The following is a 16,934-nucleotide window of genomic DNA, read 5'->3' as shown; positions in this document are numbered from 1 at the left end:
ACTCGGGAGGCAGAGCCAGGCGGATCTCTGTGAGTTCGAGGCCAGCCTGGGCTACCAAGTGAGTTCCAGGAAAGGCGCAAAGCTACACAGAGAAACCCTGTCTCGAAAAACCAAAAAAAAAAAAAAAAAAAGAATTTGGTCTCTGTCTGTCATCTGTCTACTTTGCCTCCTGACCCCCTCTCTCAGTATCTACCCGCTGACCCACCCCATCCCTTCCCCCACCCGCCCAGCTCCCAGCATCTTGCCATGCAGACAATCTCACCATGGCTTCCTACTGCCCTTGAACACAATATCCAGACAGCCCTCTTCTGGAAGGCAGGGCTGGGCTATCCCCACAGAAGACACTCTCTGCAAGTTAAAGGCTAGCCTGGGCTACACAATAAGACAAGCCTGATGCTTTCAAGTGTCAAAAGCCAAAAATCACTACTTCAGCTGAATTGGTGGACATATGGCAGGGCTGTTTAGGGCCCCAGGGCAAAACAGAAGCCTGCTCAACTTCTATTCATAAAACATTTTTGGTACAGTTGTTTCACGTATCTCAGGCTGGCCTCAAACTCTGTGTATCCCAGGATGACCCTTATCCTGCCTCCACCATGCTGGGATTACAGGCCAGACACAGTTTTGTTTGTTTTTTTTTTTCAGACAAGGTTTTTCTGTGTAGCCCTGGCTGTCCTAGAACTCACTCTGTAGACCAGGCTGGCTTCAAACTCACAGAGATCCGCTTGCTTGTGTCTCCCAAGTGCTGGGATTAAAGGTGTGTGCCAGCACTGTCAATAGGACTAATTTTTGCAGACTAAGGATGGAATCTGGCACCCCACCAGGCAAGCACCGCACCAACCGAGCCATAGCTACAGCCCATGGAGTGTCTTCGCAAATCCTTTCCCCCGGGCTGTCTGGGTTCTGGTTACATCAGCCCCTCCCCCACAGACGGGCACTGTACTCGTGTCCAGAACTGGGCCTAGCGTGGAGTGGGCACCAGTCATCGAGTGTTTATTGAATACATGTATTACTGAATAGGAAGAGGCTTTGAGTCCAGTGTAATACGGCAGAGGGTAGCAGGTGGCCAAGAGGAGGGTCTGACAGAACGCTGGGGCCTCACCGAGGAGGCTGAGTTCTGCTCTGCCCTCTTCCACAGTCACCCTTGACCCTCCAACCCCACTGTTCCCATTCTGCAGATGAGACAACCAAGGCTCAGCAAGCAGAACCACAGGTTGGGGTCAAGTCCCCAGCTCCCTGGCTCACCTGCAGGCCAAGGGCCGGGAAGCAAAACCCCAGGTCGGCCAGGGAGGGGTTCGGGGGCCAGAGGGACTCTCCTATTATTTATTGGGTAACAGGCTGCAGATGAGGAGCTGACAGAAGGGGGGGGGCAATAACTTAAAAACCGGAGTGACAGCGGCAGCTCCCCGAGAGACCTCTGCAGAGGGACAGGAGTATATACAGGGATTTGTACAAAGTGCCCCGCGCCAGCCTGGGGCAGGAAGGGGGTTCAAGCATAAGGGGAGGGAGGGGAAAGTTCTGCCTGTGACCCCCCCACTCCCTGCATCCCCAAGTTCTGTCTCCAGTCATTATGCCTGGCAGGTCTCCCTGAATGGGAGAATTTCCTCAGTTTCCCTTTTCACTCCTGTCCCCAAAGTCTCCTCAGGCTCCCTGCAGCAGAGCAAGGTGGGGGGGGGGCACTAGAGGCCCCAGGAGGGTACCAGCTCCCCCTGCCGAGCCTTATTTTATCATGTCATGTGTCCCCACGATAGCCAAGAGGACTGTCTCTGTCCACCAATCTAATCCAGGGAAACTGAGGTCAAGATACGGGGCTCCCCCTCTTCTGTCCCCTTCCCCTCTTGGGGAAGTGAAAGGTCCCAGAGAAAGAGGAAGGGACCCAGGCTGTGGTGGCGGTGGTGGCGGTGGTGGTGGCTCAGAGTTCGAGGTCATTGGAGATGCGGGTGACGAGGGTGCGGAAGGCCAGGGCGGTGCCCGCCACTCGGCGGAAGAGGACGCCCCTGAGACCGGGCCGGGGCAGCTGGCACACCTCTACTTCGAAATGGGACAGGGGCTCGGGCCCGCCCGCACCCCCGTGCAGGCAGGCCAGCAGGAACGGCTGCGGCTGACGGCACCGGCAGCGAGCGGCTGCAGTGGCTTGTCTCAGGGCAGCCATCAGGGCCTCAGGAGGACGAGAGCTGGTCAGCTTCACACTCCAGGGGAATCGGAGCAGCCGGGGGGCGGTTTCCGCTTTATCCCAAGGTAGATTGCAACTGAGGAGGGGACAGGAGGGGTCAGACAGGGCAGAGGAGGGGTCATGCACTCCCACCCCTACATGCACAGGGACACAAAAGTGCCACTGAAGATTGTACTTCCCAGCCTCCCTTGCAGCTAGGTGCACACACTGAAGATTGCATTTCCCAGCCTCCCTTGCAGCTAGGTGCACACACTGAAGATTGTATTTCCCAGCCTCTCTTGCAGCTAGGTGCACATACACCCCGCATCTGTGGGCTAAGAGGATGAAATTCCTATCATTTCCTTCACAGGACTAGGTGGGCCTGTAACCCACGTCAGCAACAACATGGGTCAAAAGACAGCTGGCCTCTAAGGGACAGGGCTGTAAGAAATGGATTCAGATGACAAGTGACCCAGTTACCCTAGCTGTGTCCCACGTTTTGGGGGAGGAGTTTGTGTGGTTTTGGCCTCCCAAGTGCTGCTGCACCTGCATCCTAACCAATATCCTTTTTCTGGTAGTGACAGTTTCCATAATGGACCAACATTCTCACTCAGACCACAGATTAACAGGGTCTCACTCTGTAGACCAGGCTGGCCTCAAACTCACAGAGATTTGCCTGCCTCTGCCTCCCAAGTGCTGGGATTAAAGGAATGTGCCACCATGCCTGGCTATATTTTATTTTTTTGAGACAGGATCTCACTGTGTAGCCCATGCTGGCCTCAACCTCCTGAGCCATGGAATGGCATCACAGGTGTCTTCTAGCAGGGCCCTCCCATCTTTCTTTGGTTTGGGATAGTCAATGTTCTGGCCAATATGTGTATGCCAGGTATGAGCATATGAAAACTGACCAATCAGAGCTCTGAACTCTTCAGGCCACAGGCATTGGTTTAGAGATAGACACGTCACCCACACCCAGCCAATGAGACATCCTGGAGGGTTCTGAACTGGTGGTGTGTCAAACTAAGCAGAGTGGTGCAAAAGTAATGTTGCCTGCTTTGTAAATAAAGTTTTATTGGAATATACCTGTACAAATTTATTCTTTTTCTCATTGTAGGGGCTGGAGTCTAGGATCTCTGGCAGGTTGGGTAAGTACCCATCACTGAGCCACACCCCCAGCCCTTCATTGGGGGATTCCAGGTAGGGGCTCTACCAATAAGCTACATCTCAGCCCTCTACCCCCAAATTTTGAGTCAGGATCTTATTAATTTGCCCAAGGCTGGCCTTGAGCTCTTTATAGTCTCAGTAGGCTTTGAAACTGCATTCCTCCTGCCTCGGCCTTCAAGGTGCTGGGACTGGCAGACCTGTGTGACTACAGCCAGCATGGATATAACGTTTTATCATGACACAGCGGTATCTATTTGTTTTTACAGAGGCTGTGGCTTCCTTTGTCCTAGAATGGCAAAACCCAGTAGGAGTGACTGAGAGAGGCTTTGAAAAGTTCTACAGGCTGGGTCTGTGTGGACACTTAGCTGTCCCATGGCTGGATTTGCCTACATCCTGCAGGCAATGGATAAAAGATGTGGGAAACAGATAAAAGGTGCCGATACTGGAGGGACCTTGGGCTGCAGGAGGGACAAGGCTCAAAACACTGACGACTATGGGAAGGTGCAGAGGCAAGATGCAGTGGAAATGAGTCTCGGGACGGGTGGAAGGGCCCCAGAACATTCCAACAAGTTGGCTTTTAGAGCATGAGACGGGGCCTTAGAAAGGGTGTGTGCAGGCAGGCAGGGTGGGGACCACACTCACCTTGTGACCTCAGGTCCCCCGATTCTCTCAGGTTCGTCTGCGACCCTAGTGGAGGGGGGAGGGGCAGAATGTAAATCTGGACATAAGCAAACCCCTCCCCCTACCCACTGCCACCAGACTCCAGGCAGCCCCCCGGCTGCAGCTCAGCTCTCCCGCTTGCTGGCTGCTGGGAAAGCTGTAGTCTGGATTTGATCCCTTCCATCCAGAGTGGGGTCCGCATGTAAATGGTTAGTGTAGGTTGGAGGAGAAATACTGAAGGATTTGAAAGATGAAAAAAAAAAAGGCAGGCAGACACACCTACATAGAGAAAGGTGCAAACACACTCACACAGTCACAGATACACACAGGTATTCAAACGACAGACACTTTCCTTAGTGAGCTCTCTACCACTGAGCCATACCCCAGCCCCTCACTGGGGGATTCTAGGCAGGGGCTCTGCCACTGAGCCACACCCCAGCCCCTCACTGAGGGATTCTAGGCAGGGGCTCTACCACTGAGCCACACCCCCAACCCCTCACTGAGGGATTCTAGGCAGGGGCTCTACCACTGAGCCACATCCCAGCCCCTCACTGGGGGATTCTAGGCTAGTGATGTACAGCTGAGCCATGCCTTTCCTTCCCTCAAACACCCTGTTGGCTTTTTTCTTTTTGCAGTTTTCGGACATGTTATTCTTCTATATCCTGGCTGGCCTTGAACTTGAGGTCTTCCTGCCTCAGCCTCCCCAGTGCTGAGATTGCAAGTTTTCCTGTCAGTACTCTCAGTAACTCACGGCCTACGTGTGTCACCTCTATTAGAAGTTCGGCTCTGTCAGCGTGGGGGATACTTCACATTTGTTAGCCATGCGAGGCACACAGTAGGTACTCATGAGTAACAGAAACAGGGAACGACAATCGATGTCTGAGTGACACTCTCAAAGGCATTTCTCACCGCAAGGTCCTCTCCGAGTCCCCGGGACCCCCTTGGAAGTAGTTTCTGTGGTCACTAGCCCCATGTTGCAGCAGAGGACGAGAAAAGCTCGCTCTAGGTCCCTCAGGCGAGCTGACACCTGCCCCACACCTCTGCCCCCAATACTCTGCTTTCCTCCACTCCAGACTCCACACACAGACTCTGCACCTTGCTCCCACCCACAGGGCTCCTCCCAAGGTCACACACACACTCAGTCAACCATGCCGACAGAGGTGGAGACAGAGCAGAGCGGGACTTACTGATTTTGGATCCCTGGGGCAGAGAGGCGCCCGAGACACAGCGGTTAGAGTTCTGCCGTTTAGAGGGATCGAGGGTAACCCTGTGGGGTACGGAGGTGGGCGGGTGACAGGGGGTGCAGAGGACCGAGAGGTCAGGTGTAGGAGGCGAAGCAGAGAAGACAGGTTAGGCCCCGCCCCCCGCCCCGCCCACACCCACACCCCACATCTGCCGCAGCTCACCTTCGGGTCAGTTTGGAGGTCAGCTTGGTGAAGAGGTTGGTGGTGGGGCGAGGCCGCCCGGAGGGCAGGGGTGAGGCCTCGTGGGCCAGCGTGGGTGAGGCTGGGGGTCCATTCTGCACACCCCCGCCACTCCCGCCCCCTGCCCTCCGGTCTCGGACCTGGCCCCCGTGGAAGGTGCTGCGGATGGTGGAGCCCCGAGCCAGGCGGCTCCGCTCTCCCGATGGGGGAGCCAGGCTGTGACTGGAGGGGGAGGCAGGGGGCGCCCGTGAGGTACCAGAGCTGTGGGCAGAGAAAGACACGTCAGGGTGGGGCCCAAAGTCACCCTCCAGATTCTCCCACCCAGTTCTAACCAGACCCGACGCTGCTTAGCTTCCAGAACTGGTAACACCAGACTCGGGGCCCTCAGGCTCGGCCCGATCTCAGAGGCTACCACGCCTCCCCTAGAACGCACCTGCCCCTTCCCCCCCTCTCTGCATCCAAACCCTTAGGGCCAGCAGCAGTCACACACAGCCTGCAGCTGGAGAAAGGAGGAGTCACGTGACTGCCTCCACCCAGGAGCTGGCCAGCAGCTGTTTGTACCATTTCTGGGCCATGCCCTCAAAGGCACTGCTGGCAGACTGGCAGCTGGCACAGACGCCTCGGACCCTGAGCAGGGGCCCGCTCGGACACGGGCAGGCTCAGGAGAATCTGTTCTTAGATCATCTGTCTCAGAAATCAGAACCTCCATCGTTCTGAAGCCACGGCCTTCTCGACAGCTCAGCCCCGTTCCCTGTCAGAACTTGGCATCTTAGGCTGATCACAAATAAGGATTCTGGGATCCTTGGCTCCTTGACTCGCCCGCTTGGCTGTGTAACTTTAGACAAGCTACTTAACTTCTCTGTGCTTTGTTTCTTCTCAGCGGCAAAATGGAGGGATTAGGACCTACCCAGAATGCAATGCAGTTGGCAGTAATGAGCCAGTTTCTGGACACGGTCAGGTCAGCCAGAGAGCTGCGGCTTGATGAACCCCCGTTATCAGTATTTTTTTTTTTAATTTAGTAACTACCAAATAATCTCCTTGTCATTAAATGTCATCTACTGACTAAATCCTGGATAAAGGATTATGGGACCTGGGAGCAGTTAGTGCCAGTCCCATTGCGAGAAGAGAAACGTGAAATGTCTCCCGTTAACCATTTAACCCAGTGCTGAGCAGTCCCAGGTTCACACGGACACCCACCAAATCATAACACACATGCATTCATAGCAAAGCTTGGTAGGTGAGAATTATGTTTGGTCTGGATGGAGCCAATCCATGTTCCCTTTTTTCCCCTTCTCTGTCCTTCAAAAAAAGTTGTTTTTTAATTTTTTTTTAATGTGCCTGGCTGTTTTGCCTGCATGTATGCCTGGGCACCACGTGGACCTGGTGCCTGCAGAGGTCAGAAGAGGGCATCGGATGTCCTGGAACTGGAGTTAGAGAGGGTCGTGAGCCACCAGTGGGCACCAGGCATTACACCCGGGTCCTCTGCAAAAGCAGCCAGTGCTCTAACCACTGACCATCTCTCCTGCCCCTCTTTCTTTTTATATTGAGACAGGATCTCACGTAGCCCAGGTTGGCCTTAAACTTCTGGTCCTCCTCCTGCCTTCCCCTTCCAGAGCTGGGGTTACAGGCATGTGGCACCTCCCCTGGTGTAAGCTAGGCACCAAATCCAAGGCTTCGGGCATGTCAGGCAAGCGCTAACCAACTTATCCACTTCCCCAGCACTCATTTAAAACAAAACAAAACAGGATTTCATGTGGCACAGGCTAGCCTTGGACTAGCCGTGTAACCAAGGTTGATCCTGAAATCTGATCTTCTCTTCTCTTCCTTTGGGTGCTTGGCGCCATGCCGTGTGTGTGTGTGTGTGTGTGTGTGTGTGTGTGTGTGTGTGTGTGTGTATGTGTGGCCACTCACTTCCTATTCAAAAACTCCACTTGGTTCCCATGCTCGTGGGTGGCGGTCAGGGCAGCCTACCTCCTCAGCACTGAGGATTGGTTTACCAAGTGGGAACACCTTCGGCGGTGAGATCTGCCCATAAAGGGCAGGGGGATGCTGCTGGGCACATCCACACTGCCATGTGTTGGCTCTGATCATCAGTGTGTGTGTGCGGGGTGGGGGGTGGCTCACCCACTCCCTAGGTTCCCTTTCATCCCCGGCCTCGGCCTCACATACCTGTTTTCTTTGCCATTTGGCAACAAGGACGGGCGCTCAGCCCCTGGCCGCTCTGTGCACACATAGGTGTTTCTTCGGGTCATCATGCTGGGGGGGAGGTTGTTCTGTGGGAGACACAGGAAGGGACAAGAGGTGAGAAGATGCCCCCCAGCCTCCTCACACCTTTCTGCATTCTGTCACGGCATTCTTTTCTTTTAAAAGATTTATTTTTTTAAAAAAAAATATAAGATTTATTTATTTATTATGTGTACAGTATTCTGCCTGTATGTGTCCCTGAAGGCCAGAAGAGGGCGCCAGATCTCATCACAGATGGTTGTGAGCCACCATGTGGGTGCTGGACCTCTGGAAGAGTAGTCAGTGCTCTTAACTACTGAGTAATCTTTCCAGCGTGAGTTTTATGTTTTAAATAATTTTTTTTTTTTTTGAGACAGGGTTTCTCTGTGTAGCCCTAGCTGTCTTGGAACTCACTCTGTAGACCAGGCTAGCCTGGACAAATTCAGAGATCCGCCTGCCTCTGCCTTCCGAGTGCTGGAATTAAAGATGTGTGCCACCACCACCTGGCCGAAATGATTTATTTGTATTTTATGTGTACTAGTGTTTTGCCTGCACGGATGTCTGTGCACCACCTGCATGCAATGTCCTCAAGAAACCAGAAGGGGGCGTCAGATTCCCTGGAACTGGAGTCACAGATGGTTGTGAACCACCATGTGGGTGCTGGGAATCCAACCCAGGTCCTCTGCAAGCCCAGGCCGTGCTCTAGGCCACTCTATCCAGCCTCCTTTGTGAGAGGCAGCGGCTCATGTACCCCAGGCTGAGAATGAACTTCTGATCCTCCTGCCTCCACGCCAGGTGTGGGATGAGAGGTCTGTGCAGCCTGCCTGCGGGCTAGGCAAGCAGCTACCAGCTGAGTTACGCTTCCAGCTCTTTCCACTTTCTTCTCCAGGACTTCCACGGGACTTGTCACCTGCTCAGAACAGTCCTCCTGCTTCCCCAACACGCTCCTACAGAACCTTGTTCCCGGGCGGCTGCCAGCACCAGCTCAGGTGCGCCCCTCTCCACCCTCACCCCCACAGAGCAGCAGGTACTTGCCATCCGATACCCTTTTCCAAAGCTCGCCTAAAGCTGGAACTGCAGGGGTTGGAGAGGTGGCTTAGTGGTGAAGGGCACTTGCCGCTCCTTCAGAGGACCTGAGTTAGATTCCAGCATCCACCCGCACTGGCTCACAACTGTGAATACACTCCAGCTCCCGGGTGGGTGTGGTGGGGATGGAGGTGTCACACGCCCCCTTCTGGCCTATTCTGGTACTGCAGGGATGTGTTCTGCCCTGAGCTACGCCCTCGACCCTGAGGTTAATTCTTTAAAAGTTAACAAGAATTCCAACGTTCTCCTTATTCTTTTTGTATTTATATTTTTTTCCTTTTTCTAAGACAGATTTCTCTAGGCCAGGCTGGCCTGGAACCCATAATTCTTCGGCTTCTGGACTCCTGAGTGCTGGGATGATAGGCATGCGCGCTGGGCCCAGTTTGGGGGATGACTTTTGTGGCATGGGGCGTGCGTGCGTGCGTGCGCGTGTGTAGGAGGGAAGGAAGGGCGAGGGAGCACCGTGCATGTGTGTGTCACTTGTGTGTGGTGCATATGCGTACGTTAAGTAAACAAGGATCACAGAGTGGAGGGGTGTGTGCGATGAGGGCAGGATCTCAGCAATGGAGGTCGGGGTGGCACCTGCATCCCACCCCACCTGCCCCGGCCACTCACAGGGGTGCTCATGCTGTCCTTCCGCCGCTCGGGGATCTCTGCCTTGTTGGGGTTGTGGGCACTGCTGACCATGGGGCTGGACGGGGGCAGCCCTCGGCTCCCGCTCCCGGCCGCGCTGCAGCTGGCTTTCCGGCCCGGCAGGCGCTCCTCTTTGAGCTCCGTCTCCCCGGTGCTGGTTGGGCTGCGCTTCGGGTGCAGTGGGGCAGGGGACGGGCCACCTGGTGGGGGGCGGGATCAGTCAGAGCCGAGCTCAGCAGAGACAGGATCCTGGGGGTCCCCAGAACCTCAGGACACTTCATAACAGCTGCAGGGGTTTTTTTTCCCCCTTTTTTTTTGGGGGGGGGTGTTTTTCAAACAGGGTTTCTCTGTGTAGCCCTGGCTGTCCTGGAACTCACTCTGTAGACCAGGCTGGCCTCGAATTCTGAGATCCTCTCGCCTGTGCCTCGAGTGCCACCACACCCGGTTGGCTACATTTTCTAATGGTGAAGTGTTTTGGCATCACAGTCTGCCTCAGTGAGTTTCAGGTCAGTCTAGTCTACACAGAGAGCTCCAGGCTAGCCAGGGCTACGCAGGGAGACCTTATTTCTAAAAAAAAAAAAAAATGTTTTGGTAACAGCGATTGATGGTCAGTGTCTACAATCTAGAACAACTTTGGGGAGTCCAGGGAGGGGCAATCTAGATTAGGTTGCCTGTGGGCATGTGTGTGTGTGTGTGTGTGCGCGTGTGCGCGTGTGTGTGTGTGTGTGTGTGTGTGTGTGTGTGTGAGAGAGAGAGAGAGAGAGAGAGAGAGAGAGAGAGAGAGAGAGAGAGCGCGAGCATTTCATTCTGTTAAGTGCAGCGGGAAGCCCCACCCCCCGTGGCCAGCACCAGTGCCTAGGCTTCAGAGCTGCAGACTGAGCTGTGTAAGAGCGGAGAAAGTGTGCTGAGTGCTAACACACACACACACACACACACACAAACACACACACACTCACGCCTGCATTCGCTGCTCCGGGCTCCTGACTGGACACAATGTGGCCAGCTCCTGCAGCTGTGACATCCGCACCGTGACAGACTGTAACCCTGAGCTAAACGAACCCTCTCTTCCTCCAGCTGCGCTCTCGAGGTCACTTTCTCACGGCAACAGTAAAGAAACTAAGTTTCAGCCTTCCGTGGAAGGCCTTATCAGTTTGGAGTAAGAAGAAGGCAGGTAATCCAGCTACAGAGCGCCAGTCCTGACCAGACTCTTACCAAAGCTCCCTCTCTGACAAACAGGCTAAGGAGTCCAGCTACCATTTGGACCACACTAACAGTGTGAGAGATCCATGAACTCAGAAGGAAAAGCTAAGGAGAGATGAAGACAAACTCAGAAAAACTAAGAGGATGCAAGAAAGATTATCATCCGCGTGGGGTCCGAATGTTTTTCTAGATGCCGGCCCTTTCCCAGCCCGCCTCTGGACCCATGTTGTTTGTGAGGCAGGATCTCACGCAGTCCAAGGTGCCTGGCACTAAAGAGTTGGCTCAGTGGACCCAGGTTCGATTCCCAGCACCCACATGGCACCCAGCACTCCTTTCCTCTCAAACCAAGTTGTGAGAAATTAGCAGAATCACGTATGGCGTAGATATTAGAACGTACAGCTGCTTTTCGGGAGTACTCTGACCTTGAAGAATCTCTGTGGAAAACAGCGATTGTTTTGCTGAGGGGGCCTTACAGCCGTCCTATGACTTTGGTCACAAACGCCTCAGCACACCTGAGGTTCTTACTGTGTATTGCAAACGATACATAATGAAGAACTAAAGTCACGGCATGCGATGCTCTCCTTTAGTAAGACACGGAGATTAGATTGTGGACCTTGGTAGGAGGAAAGACTTTGTGTAACTTTCAATAAACACGCCTTTGTAGGGCTGCTGTTCGGGGTTCAGTCCATCAGAGAGGCTGGACTTTCCTGCTGCCACACAGGTCTTAAAACTTCATCTTGGAGTGCCTTCTTTCTTCAACTGACCTACGCTACACGGTGCACCCCGACACCAGGTGACATGGCCCGCTGGTTATCCCACCACCTGGAAGGCTGAGGCAGGAGGATGGTGAATTTGAGGCTGGCCTGGATTACCTAGCAAGGTTCCCAACTCCTCACACAATCTATTTCCCTGGCATCTGTAGGTAGCTTCTGATGCCGGTCAAGGCTGGGCTAGACTTCCGGGAGGGGGGGGGGCAGCACTCACAGAAGTCACTATGCCGGCGTTGGCGGTGGTACGTGGAGGAAGAACTCCGCTGTCCTTTGTTGTGGCTGCTGCCCTTGCTGGAGCTCGTCCCGTTGGTGGTGTCGCTGGGTGCCCGCACCCGTGCCAGGGCCAGCCCTGGGGCACCCCGGTCCCCACCTTCCTACAAGAGAAAACATGAAAGGCACCTCAGCCCTCTGTCCGGGCTGCCGGCCCCCAAGTCCCGCCACCCCAGGCCTGAGGCCCCACGACCTCTGACCTCAGTCTTCCTGCCCAGCAGGAGGTAGGTGGCGGTCACCTCGTTGTACTTCTGGCTGGTCAAGGCCTCTTTGATTTCTTCCCGTGTGTAGCCCATACCCACCATTACCTCTGGGAGATGGATGGAGAGAAGGGTCAGTCTCCTTCCCCAGGCTGTCCCTTCCACCCCCTCTACTGATCAGTGGTGTCTGTTCTTCTCCCCTCTGCCAGCGGCATATCAATTTTTTGGGAAGAATATTCCTTCCTTAATGGGACCAGTTTGCTAACCCCTGCCCGCTCCTACCCAGACTAGGTGTGTGACCCAGGTCGGGCCAATCATTGTTCAAACTACAAAGACACACTGGTTAGGTCAACACATGCACACCACCAAGTTTTGAGTAATCAAAAAGTTCCACCCTCAAGGCCACAGTCACATGATAAGGGCTCTACCACTGAGCCACACCCCAGCCCCTCACTGGGGGATTCTATACAGGGGCGCTGCCACTGAGCCACACCCCCAGCCCCTCACTGGGGGATTCTAGGCAGGGGCTCTACCACTGAGCCACACCCCAGCCCCTCACTGGGGGATTCTAGGCAGGGGCTCTACCACTGAGCCACACCCTAGTCCCTCACTGGGGGATTCTAGGCAGGGGTTCCACCACTGAGCCACACCCCCAGCCCCTCACTGGGGGATTCTAGGCAGGGTCTCTACCACTGAGCCACACCCCCAGCCCCTCACTGGGGGATTCTAGGCAGGGGCTCTACCACTGAGTCACACCCACAGCCCCTCACTGGGGGATTCTAGGCAGGGGCTTTACCACTGAGCCACACCCCCAACCCCTCACTGGGGGATTCTAGGCACAGGCCTACTACTGTGCCACACTCCCAAACTTAAAGTATTAGTATTATAATGATAATTTCTATTAGTTGCAATCATAAAAGCTGACTATGTGGCCACACTCCTATGGTGGTCCATTTCTTCAGCCGTGGAACAGAAGTTTCTTAGATTTATTTTTGCTGGGTTTTTTTGTTTGTTTGTTTTTTGGTTTTTTTAAATCCAGGATCTCAGGTCACCCAGGCTGGCCTTCAGGTTATTACATAGTTAAGAATGACCCAAGTGTTTGGATTACAGGCACACACTACCATGCTGGATTGATCTGTGGCTAATTCTATTTTATTTATTTACTTATTTATTTTATGTGTAGGGATGCTGTGCCTGCATGGATAGCTGTGCATCCTGGTGCCTGGTGCCCTAGGAGGCCAGAAGAGAGCATTAGATCTCCTGGGACTGGAGTTACAGATGGTTGTGAGCTGCCATGTGGGTGCTGGGAATTGAACTCAGGACCTCTGGAAGAGCAGCCGGTGCTCTTAACCTCTGAGCCATCTCTCCAGCCTCAGTGATTCATTTTCTTACCTTCATAACCAAAGCCCCATTGTGTCCGCCGTGAGCATTCACACACCGGGCACTGGGGTAAGTGTGCATGTAGATCAACCCCTTCCCTGATATGTCCAGTGCTGAGCTGGCCTGTGTGAGTGCTGCCATTTCCTAGGTGAGGGACTAGAGAGGGCAAGCACTCGCTTGGGGTCACACAGCTCGAATGTGGTGCAGGGACAGACATTCCTCAACTGCTCTCCCTAGCTGGGTGGTGAGCTGTAGCGAGACACTGGCGGTCAGGAGCAGAAGCGGCGGCTGCCAGCCTTGGCTCTGTGGCACCGCATCCCTGGGACTGAGGCACCCGCTTCCGTGACCCTCACCAATTCTCTTGGTGTCCCCGAAGTCCTCCTCGGGCTCTGTGTATGGCTTCAGCTCCTCACCCTCATAGCCGATGTTGATCCATTTGTCTTTCATGATTTGCTGAGGACAACGGAGACAGGCGTCAGAAGGGACCAGAGACAGACGGGACGGGACACAGAGCTCCCCATCTTCCAAGCGGGGCTCCCCGCAGAGCCTCCCACCCCCACACTGAGGGCTTGTTGAGACTTAGCCAGCCGGTCCACCCCCCACCCCCAAGTCTTCCCTGCCACCCCCCTCCTCCGCATCATCTGGGTCTCCAGCACCCTGTAATCATCCTAAGAGTTCATTAGCTTAATTACCGACGTGGCGGGGACCGCCCAGGAGCCTCCTCCTTGCTGTCTATCACCCCTCAGAGCCGGGCCCCAGCCCCAGGCAAGATGGAGGGAGCCCCAGGGATCAGGAGACAGAAAGGGCCCAGAGGGTGCGGGGCTGGGGCTCACCTCTAGAGTACAGCGTTTTGCGGGGTTCAGCACCAGAAATCTCCGCAGAATGCTCTCGCAGTCTGTAGACATGTAAAAGGGGACTCGGTACTTTCCTCTGAGGACTCGCTCCCGCAGCTCCTGGGGGGGACAGGACAGGGCATGCTAGCCTCTGAAGAGACAGGCCTCACCCCCCTACCCCTGCCCCATCTCACCTCACCTCTGCAGACAGGCCTCACCCCCCTACCCCTGCCCCATCTCACCTCACCTCTGTAGACAGGCCTCACCCCCCTACCCCTGCCCCATCTCACCTCACCTCTGCAGGCAGGCCTCAACCCCCATCTCACCTCACCTCTGCAGACAGGCCTCCTCTCCCCTCCCCAACCTCACCTCTGCAGACAGGCCTCACTCCCAACCCCTGCCCCATCTCACCTCACCTCTGTAGACAGGCCTCACCCCCCTACCCCTGCCCCATCTCACCTCACTTCTGCAGACAGGGCTCACCCCCCCATCTCACCTCACTTCTGCAGACAGGTCTCCCCTCCCCTCCCCAACCTCACCTCTGCAGACAGGGCTCACTCGACCACCCCTCCTCTGCAAACAGGTCTGCTTCCCACCCCCCATGTCCAGACCTTCTGGAAGAAGTGACAGATGACCTAAGTTCCAGCCCAAACATAGGAAAACTTAGCTCCACTCTCCTGACCTCACACTTTCTCATCTGTGAAATGGGGGCACCCTAAAGGCAGCCATTTAAAAGTCCTCCCCAACTGCAAGACAGGGTCTCACAGAACAAGACTTGGAACTCGCTGTTTAATCAAGGACAACCCTACACTTCTGACCCTCCTTCCACCTCGAGAATGCTGGGGTGACAGATGTGAGCTGCCATGCCCAGGCTATGTGGTGCTTGGGGATGGAGTGTTTGCATCTCCACAGGCAGTTACTGAGATACATTCCCCAGACCCTTAATATTTCTAGTTATTTTGTTTTTGTTTTTGTTTTTGTTTTTCGAGACAAGGTTTCTCTGTGTAGCTTTGCGCCTTTCCTGGAACTCACTCTGTAGCCCAGGTTGGCCTCGAACTCACAGAGATCCGCCTGCCTCTGCCTCCCGAGTGCTGGGATTAAAGGTGTGTGCCACCACCGCCCGACCTATTTTTTTTTTTTTTTAATTAAAAAAGTTTCTTTTTTGGCTGGGTGGTGGTGGCGCACATCTTTAATCCCAGCACTCGGGAGACAGAGGCAGGTGGATCTCTGTGAGTTCTAAGCTAGCCTGGTCTACAGAGTGAGTTCCAGGACAGCCAGGGCTACACAGAGAAACCCTGTCTGGAAAAACAAAACAAAACAAAAAATTGAGACAGGGTTTCACTGTGTAGCTCTGGCTGTCTCCCAAGTGCTGGATTCAATGTGTTACTACGCCCAGCCTGAAGTTTCTTTTAACAGTCTAATTTTTTCCCCCTTCAGATTTTGGAGACAGAATCTCGTGTAGCCCAGGCTGGCCTCGAACCTGTTGTATAGCCAAGGATGACCCTGAATTCTTGCCTCTGACTCTGGAGTGCTGGGGTTACAGGCCTAGGGCACCACACTCCATTTATGCAATGGTGGGGACTGAAGTTAGGCCGAGTTAGGCAAGCACTCTACCAAGGAAAGCCACACTCAGCCACAGAGTGGCCAGCATGTAAAGACCAGGTTTACAATGGGAAGGGACCCTGCCACTGTCCCCACCTAGTGTCTGTCTCCATAACAGCCATACTGTTCCAAGAACCATCTTCATGTGTTTATTTATTTTGGGGTTTGGGAGGAAGAATCTTGATCTATAGATGAGGCTAGCCCTCCCACCTCAGCCCTGAAAGGTGTGTGCCACCATGCTTCGTTCAAGGGGATAACTCTTTTTAAAAATAAATTTTTTAAAGTTAAACATGAGTGTTTGTGTGTGCGTGTGTGTGTGTGTGTGTGTGTGTGTGTGTGTGTGTGTGTGTATGCGGTTATCTGGGCATGTGTGTGCAGTGCTCACAGAAGCCAGAAGAGGGCGTGAGATCCCTTTTGCTCTTAGCCTCTGGGCCACCTCTCCAGCCCAAGAGGACACTGTTAATACCCCCCCCAGACAGGGACTTGCCCGGGGGATTCAAAAAGAATGTGACAGGGCTGTGAGGACGGCTCAATGGCCAAGTGCTTGTCAAGCATGTATGTGTCAGGACAGGGATTCAGATCCCTAAATTCCACCTAAATACCAGGAGGGCATGGCAGACGCCTGTAAGTCCAGCCTTGAAGACAGAGAAGGGTCACCAGAGCAAGCGGGCCAGCAAGGGTAGCCACCTCAGAGAGCTCTGGGTGTGACTAAGAGACGCAGCCTCACCGAGCAATATGGAAGAACTGAGATAGATCTCCAGAAGCAACGTCAGGCCCCCACAGCGCGCACACACACACACACACACACACACACACACACACACACACACACACACGATACCGGGCTGAAGAGATGGGCTCAGGGGCTGACAGCGATTGCTGCTTTGGAGAGGACCTAAGTCTGGGTTCCCAGCACCCACATCCGGCAGCTCACACCCTTCCTTAGGTGACTCCAGTTCTACGGGGTCCAAAGCCCTCTTCTGGCCTCTGTGGGCACCCATACAAATGTGGGCAAACACACACATACACATAAATAACTAACTAACCATGCACACACATATATGCAAATATTAAATAAATAAATAAAACAACTGAATTGCAGACTCTGGCAGGAACCGGTACAACAGGGCATGACAAGGGCCTGGGGCAGCTGAGCGATCAGCCTGAGCCTTTGAACAGATCTCAGCTTCACATTCGAACTTCCCAAAGATTATTCCACTACAGGAGCCCTTCTTCCTGTGCTCCGGGACATCTCAATTGCTTCACAGCTTTGCTTCAGAAAGCATGAAGGCTGCTGTTCAACAGTCTTGGACGAAAGGAGGGCTCCCCAGGGTTAAAGG

General features: G+C 54.1%; 1 protein-coding gene across 2 annotated transcripts in view; it reads right to left on the bottom strand.

Moving 5' to 3' along the window:
• Positions 1 to 940: 940 nt before the first annotated feature.
• Positions 941 to 16,934, bottom strand: part of Mark4 (microtubule affinity regulating kinase 4) — a 33,623-nt gene continuing 17,629 nt past the window's right edge. The window contains exons 9-18 of one of the 2 annotated variants that reach the window (XM_059280682.1): positions 13,993 to 14,112; positions 13,513 to 13,612; positions 11,780 to 11,889; positions 11,524 to 11,683; positions 9,322 to 9,539; positions 7,567 to 7,670; positions 5,380 to 5,658; positions 5,161 to 5,240; positions 3,956 to 4,000; positions 2,055 to 2,246 (exon numbers count right to left, since the gene is read on the bottom strand). In XM_059280682.1, the coding sequence (XP_059136665.1) occupies positions 2,182 to 2,246; positions 3,956 to 4,000; positions 5,161 to 5,240; positions 5,380 to 5,658; positions 7,567 to 7,670; positions 9,322 to 9,539; positions 11,524 to 11,683; positions 11,780 to 11,889; positions 13,513 to 13,612; positions 13,993 to 14,112 (1,281 nt within the window). In that variant the 3' untranslated portion in view covers positions 2,055 to 2,181. Of the gene's footprint in view, positions 2,247 to 3,955; positions 4,001 to 5,160; positions 5,241 to 5,379; positions 5,659 to 7,566; positions 7,671 to 9,321; positions 9,540 to 11,523; positions 11,684 to 11,779; positions 11,890 to 13,512; positions 13,613 to 13,992; positions 14,113 to 16,934 lie in introns of both variants that reach the window. The other variant, XM_059280673.1, reaches the window with a different exon arrangement.

This window comes from Peromyscus eremicus, chromosome 1 (assembly GCF_949786415.1).
Source record: "Peromyscus eremicus chromosome 1, PerEre_H2_v1, whole genome shotgun sequence".
Taxonomy (NCBI): domain Eukaryota; kingdom Metazoa; phylum Chordata; class Mammalia; order Rodentia; family Cricetidae; genus Peromyscus; species Peromyscus eremicus.
The sequence above is the reverse complement of the archived record's forward strand: the minus strand, read 5'-3'. Positions and strand labels throughout refer to the sequence as shown.